The 13,462-nt window shown below is 51.6% G+C and overlaps 1 protein-coding gene across 1 annotated transcript; it reads left to right on the top strand.

The window, feature by feature from the left end:
* The first annotated feature begins 5,013 nt into the window (after nucleotides 1–5,013).
* On the top strand, nucleotides 5,014–6,705 carry H1-10 (H1.10 linker histone). Its single transcript, XM_032801335.2, has one exon. It carries the CDS (start codon nucleotides 5,183–5,185, stop codon nucleotides 5,834–5,836), a length of 654 nt encoding a protein of 217 aa, XP_032657226.1. The 5' UTR covers nucleotides 5,014–5,182; the 3' UTR covers nucleotides 5,837–6,705.
* The last annotated feature ends 6,757 nt before the right edge of the window (nucleotides 6,706–13,462 follow it).

Raw genomic sequence — 13,462 nt, 5'->3', positions numbered from 1 at the left:
GAGAATTTTTGTTTCAGTGTGCCTTGATTGCCCGTGAGCTCAGAGTCAGTTGTGTAAGGCATGTGCTACAATGAAAGTTCTGCATCCGAGGGCTTTGGTAGTTAGCATTCGTTGACAAGAGAGTGAGGACGCTCATTCTAGTGTGGATGCGGGTGCTGGGCGTGCTTTGATTTGGTTTGATGGTTTCAATCTATGCAGGGTTTACAGTTACTGGTTCACTCACGCTTTACAGTTTGCTTCATTGGTTCTCCGCACCCCTTGTTACTTGTCGCCTTGAGTCTCGGGCCATATGGCAGGGAGGAGTATCCTTATCACTTTTATCAGTGTTGTGTACTATGCGGGTGGTGAAACTCAGTTCATCTTGATCGAGCTGATTCCTTTAGGTGAGTTATAGGATTGGAGGATTTCTGCTTCTTGTGCAATTTAAAATTTTAATTATTCATGATGGAACTGCATGTGTAAAGATGAGGGAGAACTCAGGCTTGTTCATAGGGCCCGGCTTACCTGATTGGGATGCCCCGTTTCATTTTTCTTCTGGCAGAGTGGGGACTTGAATTGTGTCTTTCAACTGGGCGGTCACATGGTGACAGTTAAGGGAGATTTTCCTGTTTCCCCCTACGGCTGGTGCGGAGTGAGGTTGGTTTCTTAGCTGCTTATGTGGCTTGGCACAGACGTAGGTGTGCTCTACAATTTCCATTTGTGGCTAGGTAGGAGGAGCTAGGGGTCCTTAGCCTAGAGGGGGGCCGCAGTGCACAGCCCAATGCAGCAGATAATGCCGATGTGCATTTACAGTGGAAGGTTGATGCGTCTAGGGGTAGGGTATCGGCTATGTGTGGGGTTTGTGGTATGCGTCATGTCTAATGGGGATTAGCATCCTATGGCCTTTGTGATCTGGCCTAAGTATTCTGCTCAGATGTGGCGAGTGCGCTGACCTGGTTTGTAGTCAGTTTACACATTCAAATTTCTCTTGGAGAAAAAAAATTATTTTTATTGTGTTGTGATGACATGACAGGTAAGCGAGGTTCTGTAATTTCCATTCTGGATCCCCATTCAGGTTCTGTGCCTAAGGATGGTTGTTAATGATGGTTGGGCCGCGTAGATGTCCGCCTTGGTGACTTGTCTATGTAGTCTGACGTGTGTTTAGGGCTGTTGGTTTTTCCTGTTCTAGAGGTTGGATGATATGCTCGAGTGTAGATCTGGGTGTTATGTACTGGAAATTTAATGATTGCTGCATTTTCAGTCAACGTTGTGATGGAGTCTAGGTGCTTTTTGGGGGTTGAATGGGAGGCTGGTTATGACTGATAGATTTCTTTATTTTGCTGGCCGGGTTGGGATGTGTGGTTGTGGAGGGTGGGGTGGAAGTATAGTGTTGCTTTGTGTTTGGTTTGTATTATTTTTGGGCTCTTGTGGTGTGTGAGGTTATTAATGGTTATTGAAGATGGTTAGTCAGAGTGTCAGTGATGTGGGTGACTTTGGTTTAACTTTTGCTTGAAAGATTTTTATGAGCATTTAACAGTGTTGCTGTCTGTTGAGTATGCAACGAAGCGAGATGCTTCTTGGGTGGGACGGATTAAGGAGGTTGTGAGGATTGATAAGTTATGTGACATGGATACTCTGGATTTAGTGCGTGGTGGGGTAGAGATGTCATTTTGCTTTGAGTTGAGTTAGTTGCTCTGTATTGCATGTCATTCTGAGTATGGTTATTAAGCTGATTATTATATGCGTGTTTTTCTTTAGGTGTTATTAGATTGTGTCTGTTCATGAAATGGTAAATCTTATTTAATTAGACTTTTAAGGTGGTAGTTGCTATTTTTTTTGTTGAACTAGAGGAGGTGATGTTGCCTGGTATCATGTGGCAAGTGTCTGAGTATCTATTTGTCGCTGTTGTGATTGGTTAACCACGATATTTGATCTTTGTGTACATGGGAGACCTGAGATGGATGGTGTCGTTTTTTCGAGCCCCGGTGGAAGTAAATGAGTCAATGGCAAGTGATTGGTAGTACTGAATATCAAAGGTTGTTTAATTTGGCTTGTTGTGTTGACCTGTATTTTCGAGGGTATGCTCGTAGATAAATTGCGTGGGAAGACTTTCAGTTTTGGCCCAGTTCCAGTCTCGGTTTACTTATTGTGTTTGAATGGAAGAGTTTCGTGATTTGGATAGCAGGCGTTTGGCATTGATTAGCCAGCAACGTGGCTTAGGGAATTTATAGTTACTTTTGCTTTTTCCGTATTTTTAGCATATTTGGAAAGGGGTGGGGGGGGGGGTAGCGGCAGAGAAGCTGAGCTTTCTAATGCCTGCCTGGGGTAACATTACATGGGGAGAAGGGCTCTCAGCTGGAGGCAAGGTGAAAGAAGGAGGAGAGGAACAAGAGGAAGGGGCGGTGTGCCCCTGGCCTGCTGCTTGTTACTTTGGGACTATCATTCTGATGGTATGATGGGGGTCATCTGAGTGATATACTGTAGTGTGCTATGGTCCATGCGACAGGGCGCCGACGAGCCTAGCCCTGCCGATGCTTGAGGCGCAGGAATTAGAAATTGCTTTGGCAGAGATGAGAAAGGCAATGGGATACCGAAAGAGGGTGGATAGGAAGTGGGGTTGGCGGCGGGGGGGAGGGGGGTGTATGTGCACAGAAGGAGTGGGAGGCTGAGGTTGTGTGGGTGGTGTCCATGAGCCCAGAGATCGTGGTGGGCGCAGATGGGGAGAGGGGTGTGTGGTGTGGGAGCATGGAGGGGAGGGAGTGGGGAAGACAGTGGGTTAGATGGGAATGGTGGGGGGGGCGAACATGATGGAGGTATAAGGGAGTGGGAGAAGCAGTGTGAGGCGCTGACAGGAAGGGGGAGTTAAAAGAAAGAGGATGTGGGGGCAGATGGGAAGGGGCACGGGAGTGGAGGAGGCAGTGGTGCAGATGGGAAGTGGTGCCCAAGGGAGGTGGTGGGGCAGACAGGAAGGGAGATTGGAGGGAGAGGGGAAGCAGGGTGACCAGACAGCAAATGTGAAAAATTGGGACATGGGGGAGCGGTAATAGGAGCCTACATAAGAAAAAGACCCCAAAATTGGTACTGTCCCTATGAAGTCGGGACATCTGGTCACCCTGAGGGGGAGGGGGCAGACAGGGAGTGGGACAGGGGGTCGGGACAGAGTGCGGGGGGGCAGACGGGAATGGGACATGGGGGGGCGGTGGGGCAAACAGGGAGGCAGTACAGGGGGTAGACGGGAAGGGAGTGGGGCAGTGGTGTGGGGGATAGACAGGAAGGTGGAAGGGAGGGGGGCGAGGGGTGCAGGGATTCTCAGGCTTTGTCCCGCCGCCGGAGTGAATGGCGGGCTGTGGGGGACGGGACGCTGCTCCCGCTCCTCTCATGTGCAGGTGATCTGGGGGGGCAGCTGAGGAGGGAGGGAAGCAGGTTTCCCTTGGCCTCGAAGCGGGGCTGACAGGCCTGGCGTTCCGGCGGGCCCTCCCCCCACTTTGGCGGAGGAGAATCGCCGCTTTCCCCACACTCTGCTCTGTGCCCCTGTCGGGGACCCCAGCAGCAGCCCCCGTCACTCCGCGCTTCCCTCTTGGCATCGCTGAGCGCCGCGCTCCCGTCTCTGGTCACCGCCTTGTCCTCTGCCCAGGTAGCTCGGGGGCGGGCTTGGGCGGCGAGGGGGGAATGGGGGGTCAGCCTGCAAAGAGCCGTCTGCCGCGCTGCACACGCGCCCCTTTCTGCGGGGGAGGCGGCGGCCAGTGCCAGTGATGTTCTGCCCTCCCACGGCCCTAGCCCTCTACATCGCCCAGCCCCGCGCCCCCCCGGCCCCAGGCGGAGGTGCACCAGGGCCTGATGCCCCCGGCGGGGGACTGGCTCTTGATGGAGACGCAGAGTCAGTGTCCCGATCCCCAGGACAGAGGAGGGGGCGTGGCACCCTCCCAAGGTGCCAAGGCAGCAGCGATCTGGAGAAGAGATTTGGACAATATTTGGAGGGGGTGTAGGGCACCCGATCTTTCGTGCGGTATCCCCCTTGCCACTGCAGCGCCATAGGGGAGCCCGCAGACACGCTCTGTGCCGGGAAGGGAGCTGGGGGGGGGGGCTGTATGTCGCACCTTCCAGTGCACACTGGGCAGCAGTGCCCAGACACCCGTGAGAGGGGCACGATGTGTGTATGGCGGGGAATTAACCCATCTTTCCAGAGCGACACGCCTGAAAGCGCCTCCTCTTTCCGCAAACCCCAAACGCTACAACCCCTTCGCTGTGGCCCCCTAGATTCTCTGGGACGCAGCCCGCAGCCATGCACACGCACCCCGCCCTATAGCGATGATGGAGGGCTCCTGCCCCCTCCCGAACCCCTGTGTTTTAATATAGGTACAAGCAGCGCCTTGGAGGGGGGGGGGGGCAGAACTCTAACCACCCCAGACCCAAACTGGGTGACGCCGCTCAACCGTCCGCTGAGGTCCTTCTAGCAGCGGGTTCCTTGCCGCGGAGACCCCGGCTTCTCAGAATCTCGGCCCCTCCATATCGGGCGGGGACCCCCCTGGAAGCGTCTCGCTTGCTCCGTGCTGCTGCAGCCGACCACGTGAGGGCGTCCAGTGTGTTAGTTACAACAAATTATCCCCAGGACAGCAAAGCCGCCGGGCACCCCCGGCACCCGCAGAGGGGACCCAGCCCAAGACCCCCCTCTTCGCTACCCGGCCTGTGGGATTATGCGGCCGGATAAATCCGCCTGGGAGGCCCAGACCCCACTATTGGAGGCGCCCCCCTCCTCTGTCTCGCCCCAGCATAGGGTGTGCTCTTTAAATCGCTTCTCTGGGACCTTTCTCGGGCCCAGAGAGCCCCGGCTGCAGGGCACTGGGGTCAGGCACCGTCAGGAGCAGGGTTTTGTGGGGCCGCCTCAGCACTGGGGTGTCGGACCTGCGAGCTAGAGCCCCGCAAAGGGGCTCCAAGAAGCACAAGTTGGAGCTAGCCCTGGCCCAGGCTGTTGTTGTTCTCAACGTGGTCCGCCCATTGTGCATATAAAGGGCTGCCTCGGAGCCCGCCCAGGCAGGCAGGCGGATAGCATCCCTGAAAGCGGAGCGAACAGCCCTTGGTGTGCCCCCGTGACGCCGGCGCCAGCGAGCAGCCAGCCAGCCCGGGGCAGCACCAAGTCCGTGCACCGGTTTGCCGCGGCATCGATCGGCCTCTTTCCCCTGCAGTCTGCGCAGTTCCGGCCAGCATGTCCGTGGAGTTGGAAGAAGCCGACCTGCCTCTGACTGAGGCGGAGGAAGCGCCCCTAGCCCCGGAGAAAAAAGGTGGCGCCAAAAAAGCTAAGGGCGGGGGCTCGTCCCTGTCTCCCTCCAAAAAGAAAAAAAACAACAAGAAGAAGAACCAGCCGGGCAAGTACAGCCAGCTGGTGGTGGAGACCATCCGGAAGCTGGGCGAGCGCAACGGCTCCTCGTTAGCCAAGATCTACAATGAGGCCAAGAAGGTGTCCTGGTTCGACCAGCAGAACGGGCGGACCTACCTGAAATACTCCATCAAGGCGCTGGTGCAGAACGACACCCTGCTCCAGGTCAAGGGCACCGGCGCCAACGGCTCCTTCAAGCTCAACAGGAAGAAGCTGGAAGGGGGCACCGAGGGGAGCGCTGGCAGCAGCGCCCCGAAGTCCCACAAGAAGGCTGCAGCCTCCACCTCCCGGCGGGCGGACAAGAAACCGGCCTCCAAGAGCAAGAAGCCCGAGAAGAAATCGCACAAGAAAGGAGCCAGCGCCGCAGCCGCCAGGAAAGACAAGGGCAAAGCCAAGAAGGCGACCAAGAAAGCCGCCTCCCCGGGGGGCAAAAAGGTCAAGAAGTCTGCAAAGCCCAAGGCGCTGAAGAGCAGGAAGGCATGAGGGGGGGAGGGGGCAGGGCGCCCCCATCGCCCCACCACGCTGGGGCGGGGAGAGAGGACATTTCCCTACCCTTCCCCCCACTCCAGCTCCCCAGGGCTCGGAGCCCTAAGACAGACTCTGCTCTGAGGACAGACCCAGGTTATCCGCGTTGTATTTGTATTGCTGGCCTCGCTCTGTAGCCGTCGCCGCGGGCAGGGAAATGGGGGTTAGGGCTGCCCCAGCCTCGCAGCCCATCGCTCTTGTTTTTTACTTGGCAGCCCCCGAGCCCCACCCGTGAAGGTTTCTGTTCGCCCCCCGCCGCAGCCCCAGATTTACAGGGCTAGGGCCCGCCCCCTGCCTAGTTGCCATAGTAGCTATTTTTCATCAGCGTCTTCGCTTTTATTTTCCCTGCTCCACCCCCGGTAGGGGGCGATGCCACGTGGGTCCCACAGGTCCCGGCCCTGGCGCACTGTAGGGGGGGATGGGGTGGGTCTTTGGTCTACTTTAGAATTTTTTCGAACAGTGGCCACGCCCTCTATTTTGGTTCTCGCCTTGGCGCCATGGAAACGGCCTGTTAGGCGCCAGTTCGTGCTGATGGCGCCTGGGTATCTCTTAAAGGGCACCTCCCCCAGTTCGCCGAGCCGCGGCACGGCAGGCGGGCAGTGCTTGGGGGGCTGTGTGCGGGACCACGCGTCGTTAGCAGCAGCGGGGCTGCCGCAGCCTTGCGAGTCTTGTACCCCCGTTGCGGGGTGACGCTGGTTGTGCGCGTCCTGGGGAGGCAGGAGTGGCGGCCTTGTGGCCCCTCCACCCCCGGAACGCTTGTACCACGTGTTCAGGATTCAGAGTCAATGGCCTTTTTTGTTGTTGGTCAATAAATTGTTTAAACCTTTGACTCGTTTTCTCCGTGTGTGCGGGGGGTTAGGGGGGATGGGCTCGGGGAGCGGACCGGCGCTTAGCGGGGGGCGGAGAACGGGCTCGGGTTGTGGACCGGCGCTTACGGGCGGGAGTGGATAATGGGCTCGGGGAGCGGACCGGGGCTTGGGGACGGGGGTGGATAATGGGCTCCGGGAGATTTGGCGGGGGCGGGTCGCTGCGCTTGGCGCGCCCCAGCGGAGACGGTCGGTGAGTGGGGTGGGGAGAAAGCGGCTGCGTGTGTGGGGGCAGCAGCCTCACTCTCCGCGCCAGTCCATGCCCCGAGCAGCTTCTGGCGGGCGGGGCCTTTGGGCCCTGCCCCTCCCTATGTTCTGTCCCTGGGGGGAAGGCGGGGCTGGGGCTGTGTGTGTCGCGGCGCAGGTTCGACCTTTCCCCATCTCCTGGGGTGCGAGCTTGTCATCCTCCCCCCCCCCCGCCACGGCTCATGCTTGAGTGTCCCGTCCCGGCTAGGTCGAGGCTGGTGGGAACCGGTTTAAACCTCTGCCGAGCCAGCGTGGCGGGGACTGGCGCATCAAAGCGGCTCCGGGCTAGAGCTAGAGCGGGGCCATTTCTTCCCCTGGGTCTGGTCCCATCCCCTGGTCTCCCGCCCAGGAGCGACCCACCCATTATGATAGAAACCAGTGACCCTGCTCTAGCCCCCTGCCGTGTCCAGCTGCCAGGCTGGGAGCTGCTGCCCAGTGCCAGGGGCTTTTGTATCCCGGGGGCAGCCCCCTGTCAGAAACCCAGGTGGGCTGTGAGCACCTTGCAGTGGCTGTGGCCCTGGGCGTGGGTTCAGCTTTCCACCCACACCTCTGTCATTTGAGCTGTTTGCTCTCAGGGAGGGTAAAAGCAGGGCCCTGGCTTAGATTATGATTTTCTAATTGTCCAGGTGGGAGAAGGGGCAACTTCCGGGAGTGGTGTGGGGCTAGAGCAAGCAGGGAGCCTGCCTTAGCCTTGCTGCATCACCACCAGGGACCCAACCGAGGTAAGCACTGTTCAGCCAGAGCCTGCACCTCAATCCCCTGCCCCAGCTTGCCCTACACACCCACTCCTGCAGCAGGCTCAGCCTGGAGCCCCCTCCTGTACTCCAAACCCCTAGGTCCCAGTCCAGAGACTGCACCTCCCCTCACACCCCTGCCTCAGCCCAGTGAAAGTGAGAGGGTATGGGGAGTGAATGAGGCAGGGCAAGGGTGTTTGCCAGCTCTCTAAAGCCAACCCTACACCCTTCCCCCCAGGCTTTTCTTTCTGCCCACTCCAAGTACAGTACACCCCCTCCTGCACCCAGCTGAACAGCAATTCCAAGGCTGCAGGAGGGAGGGGGAGGAGTTGAGCAGCAGTGCCAGAGGTCCCAGGGATGACTCTCAAACCTCCTCAATTACCCTCAGACTCCAGTTTGAGAACTGCTGTTATAAAGCCTCAGAAAGATGGCTGGCTCCAAGGCAGAGCTGCTCTTCAGCATAGGTGCCTGTACAGCACAGAGTGCTATGCCCTTACTTGCAACACATTTATGTCAAATACAAGCTATTGAAAAGAGGTCCTAGGCCCACTGGTTACAAAGAGCGCAAATGCTTCCAGACCTTCACTCAGTGTAAAGTAGGATGACACCACTTCCTGAAAGGGGATTAGGTCAAGTTTAATGACAGTTTAGAGTAGTTCCTGCAGTTCTGCTGCCATGTGGGACAGTGAGGAAGAGAATATCCCCTCATTGCCAACCCCATCAGATTTCCCCCACCCCACCCAAACAAAGGCTACTACAACTGCTGTTCACATTCACCTTTAATTGAATTAAAGAGAGGTAAATTCCAAGAGGACTTGACTGCTGGATAATGCAGCAGCCCCACTACTACCAGCTTCAGCTTGCTCTACTGAGCATGCTTTCTTGGTGTGTGGTAGTTAGTAAATTGAATGCCCTCACATTCTAAGCACAGCTTTGTATACCTGGGAATAATCTTTAAGAAACTAGGGCTTAGATTCACCCCCATGCTCTCTTCCCACAGCAGCATCATAGCCTGCCTCTGGGCTTAGCAGAGGTCACAGTAATCATAACTTATTGTAAAAAGTTCAGCTAGCCGTAAGGTGAGTACTGATGCCCTTTCCTTGTTACTTGTAAGCAGGACTTTACAATTGGAACAGTAGATTTGTCCTCTAACACTGCCTTACACATACAGCCCCCCTGAGCACAGTATTTGCCTACATGGTCCCCATCAAATTGAGTGAAATTGATTATAGCTCAACTTCACTCACTGTAGAGTTTTGCCTTTACAGGCTAGGCTTTAAGCCTTTGCCCATGCATCTTACTCTCAGCACTTTTGCACTTCACTGATTAGTGGTTCAGTGTAACAGACTCATCATTCCTCGTAAAACATGAAGGACATCCATGCAGAGCTTTCCTTAGTTTGGAGCCCAGGAATAACACAGAATGGTTTTTTGGAAGGTCATGAGCAGGACATTTAGTCTACGGCTGCCCATTTACAGCCAACACCAGTAAGGTTGCTAAAATGTGAAGTTTTCAGAGATATAAGCCAATTGCTTCAACCTCACCCTTCAAGAGCAGAGCCGGAGCACCTAAAAAGGGAAAGCTAGAGCATAAGCAGCAAGCTTTAAGCATTTCCCTTCCTATACTATAACAAGGCAGAAGAACTGATGCACAGGAAGAACTGCACTCATCTCTTGCTATAGCACTCCCTTCTCTTATCTACTTAGGTTTTTAATCATGGCACTCGGCAAGATTTCATTCCAGCCCTTTTATCCAAGATCCTTTCTGGGAAGCAGTCTACAGAAGCTGTAATAAAATGAAGAAAAAAAAATAAAGAGTGGGTAGGAGATATCTAGGAAATAGAAAAGATGAATGCAGGACACCTAGCTCTCAAATCTTATGTCCAACTCTCATAATATTTGGGGTTACATGACCTCTGCCACGTCAAGAGTATACTGCAACAAGCAACCACCTTGCATGCTATAAGATGGACAGCTGAGGACTATTACAGTAGAATATATTTTTATATATAAAGTAGGCTCTAGTCAGGACAGACTCATCTAGGAAAGGAATGTGAGAAAGCAAAAATGAAGAGGTTGAGTAGTGTGGCTAGCAGAAGGAAAGTCTCTTACCCATTTGAAGTGCTACAGATATCTGTGGTCTCCTGTAAATAAGCATCTTCCCTGGCTATAAGCTCCAGGCAAAAAGGGAGCCAGTAATCATTAGTCAGAGGGGCAGCCGTGTTTGCTGATTTTACAGATCCAGACAGAGTCCTGGGGCATCTTATAGACTAACAGACATATTGGAGCATGAGCTTTCGTGGGTGAATACCGACTTCGTTGGATGCATGTTGTGGTGCAGCCGATGAAGTGAATATTCGCCCACGACGTGCATCCAACGAAGTCGGTATTCACCCACGAAAGCTCATGCTCCAATATGTCTGTTAGTCTATAAGATGCCCCAGGACACACTGCTGCTTTTAGTAATCATTAGGTGAAGGGAAGTACAGTGTTCACGTCAGTAGTCAGAACTTGCTTGAGTAACAAGCTTTCAGGATCCAAGAGTCCTACTAAAATCAGGTTTTGGAAAGACTGTGGGATAAAATCTTCAGAGGCCAGCTCCCGCAGCTAAATGTTCCTGGAAATTAGCAGCACACCCTTCTTTTGCTTCTGAGTGATAAAGGCAGAAAATTTTTCATTAGAAATTCATCTCCTTTCTAAGATTGAAGACTATAGTGACCAGAGGCTTAGCAACATTACAAGAGTCAAGAGAACAAGAGGGATTTTTAGGTAGGGCATTGAAAGTTCTGTGATTTGAGTTTGCTTTTTTATTTAAGCCTGTTTAACTCTTAAGTTTTCTCCAAAATGTTGATCAAATGTTAAAGATTCAACAACCCTATTCCTGGTCATGTAAGAGGTAGGGAGCTAAGGATATCCATCCAAGATTTTTTCCTCAAAACCAGGGGAACCAGATGAGATATTCCTGATATTTAAGGGCTAGTCTACAGGGGAAGTTGCACCAGTTTAACTTTAAACATTTTCAACCAGTGTAGTTAAGCCAATGCAAACCTCTACATTGTTCACTTAGTTTGGTTTGAGTGTAACTTATTGCACTTTAAACTTAACTCTGTTCCCAACAGATAATTAAAAATCAAAAGAAGCCACTCTTACATCAAAATAAGCTTGGCTACAGAGGAGTCTGCACTGCTTTAAATTCACATATTAGGTTATGCTGCTACAGCTTCCCCATGGTACACCTAGAAAACCACACAAAAAAACAAACCAGAAACAATTTAAAAAACAACAAGCCACCCCAACTCCCCTCCCAGCCCACCTGTTGGGCCTTTCCTGTAGAATATACAGACGCAAAAAGCCAAAGAGGCAATACAAACCCAGTTTAAAAAAAATTATAAACCTTTTGTGATTAATCTTTAAGTGAACTTAGTCATCACTCTTTTCTGCCCTAAAGCCCTAGCAGGCAAGTGTGTCATAAAACGGACTGGATGGCTTCTTGACTAGGTGCTCATCTCATCATCACTGCTTTAAATCTAGCCCAGGTTAGCAGTAGTTGTAGAAAAAAAGGTCATCTGATAGACTGATGAGCCCCTGGAAATAAGCTCAGAGAATTAGTACTTTCAGTCCAGTTCATAGTTTTATTATTTGCGTTCCTGACTGGAACCCCACCACCCCAAGTTTTGGCTATGTTAGTGTGCACGCGTGCACACACCCACCCCCTTGTTCCAAAGAACTTCTAATCTAAAAAGACATGAAGATCTGGGTAGCCAACAGAAAAGCAGAGCTCGCTGGACTTACAGCAGGATTCCATTCCAGTTTCGCCTTCACTTAACGACCCTGCCAGTTTCCCTAATGTTATAATTAATAAGGGCCCCTGATTAAATCCATACAGAAATCAAACACACACACACCCCTGGGCATCAGCAAGCTCTGGGTAAAGCCCTAGGAGTTTACCTCACAAGAGCACTCCCCCTCTCACCTGCAGCAATGGTTCCTGCAGACCAGGACAGGCCCATTGATAGGACAGCACAGAGAAGACAGTTACTGCAGTTACACATGGACCAGGACTCCATTGTGCTAGGCCCTGTACTAAGAGAACAAAGTTTACTGTATAAAGACAAGAGACAGCAGCCGGAGGCAGACACGGGAGCACAAAGAAACAGTACAAGACTTGCATTGTCACTGGCTTTGGTGTCTACAATCTGTGGGCAGACAGGACTGCAATCTACTACACATCACAGCACAGAGGCCAAGTAAATGACTAGATGAAAATGGTCCTTCCTATCTCAGCCTTGCTACTCCCTTTACATCAGAGCCCTCTGATTTACTGCCACAACTTGTGCTCCTTGTTACACAACTATACAGAATGGGGAGCGGGGAGCGGTAAATTTTATTCCATCAACAAAGCCATAAGCTAAGTTCTGATTACAGAATCTTTGTAATTGACATGCAGAAGAACATAACTTGATTTTCAAATCCCAAGTGGAGTTGCAGGGCTGGGAAATATAAACCTGCAATTGCAGAGAAGTTAAAACAAGAGATTTGCTAGGTTAAGTCAGTCACTTCAGTGCATTCTCCTAATGCAATTTTCACTTTTGTTACCATCTGCCAAGGTTATTGTGGTGCTATAAAAGCAACACATTTAGAAGTAAGTCTGGGGTAGTTTCCTTAGTCACTAGGGCCCAAATCCTCAAAGGATCACAGTGGCAGTTGGGTGCCCAAACAACAGCAGGAGCTAGGTACCTAATACCTTTAAGGATCTCAACCAGGCAGTCAACAGGCCACCAATTATTTGACTATGGTCAAATATTCCAGAAAGAATGCCCTGATGTAGGCAGAGCCTACCTTTTTGACTGTTTTGCATTTTTCTGAGTTAAAATAACTCAGTTAATTTACTAGGCTTAACTATTTAAGGGTAAGTCTATCGGACACCATAAAGTCTTACTCTTAGTTACTGTTTTAAGAAATCAGTGCTTTCAAATATTTGACTTGCCCAACCCTAATCTGGGCCCAGATGACAGCACACATTTTTGCAGAATTTAAAGGATGTTATTAATTTGAAATCTAATCAGTTTTAGAAGAGTTAGAAGCAGTTTCAGTTGCCAGACTTGTCCAATTCTCTTCTGATCATTGGGGTTTTTCCTGTTAATGGAACTTTTCTTCTCCTGTGTTGCTATGTAAAATAGCTTCCTGCATGTATTTGTGGGTAACTGTGCATAAAATGCTGCCAAATGCACAAGGCAGACTAAAGGAAATTGAGGAAAACATTTTCTTCCCTCTTTGAGCAATAAAGAAAATCTCATGGCAGGCTACCAGTTGAAGTCTCAATACTATAAAAATCTGACAGTTAAAAAAAATAGAAGAAGTTTTTAAAGTAGGTTTGGAATCCAAAATTGCACAGTATTGTTATCTGACTAGTGCGGACTGGGATGGAGTTTAAATAGCTACAAGTAAAGTGTACCTACCTGTGCTAAAGCCAAACCCCAGCGAATAAAAAAATAAATCACCTGCTTTTATCAACTGTATCTGTTAAGAACACATCAGCCTGCCTTCCACTGGATGCAGAGCACAAGAGAAACCAAAATGCTTTCCTAAACTGAAGAGCCAAATAGGTGGCTAGTCAGGAACTTCTGACACTTACCTAGAATTTAACAGGCAGCAGGCCCAGTGGTGGGTAATATTTTCATTATTACCCCCCCTTCCTCCACTGCCAGGTTTCCAACACACACACACACCCACCCACCC

This window comes from Chelonoidis abingdonii, chromosome 17, assembly GCF_003597395.2.
Source record: "Chelonoidis abingdonii isolate Lonesome George chromosome 17, CheloAbing_2.0, whole genome shotgun sequence".
Taxonomy (NCBI): domain Eukaryota; kingdom Metazoa; phylum Chordata; order Testudines; family Testudinidae; genus Chelonoidis; species Chelonoidis abingdonii.
Note: the sequence above shows the minus strand (reverse complement) of the source record. Positions and strands in the feature narration are given on the sequence as shown.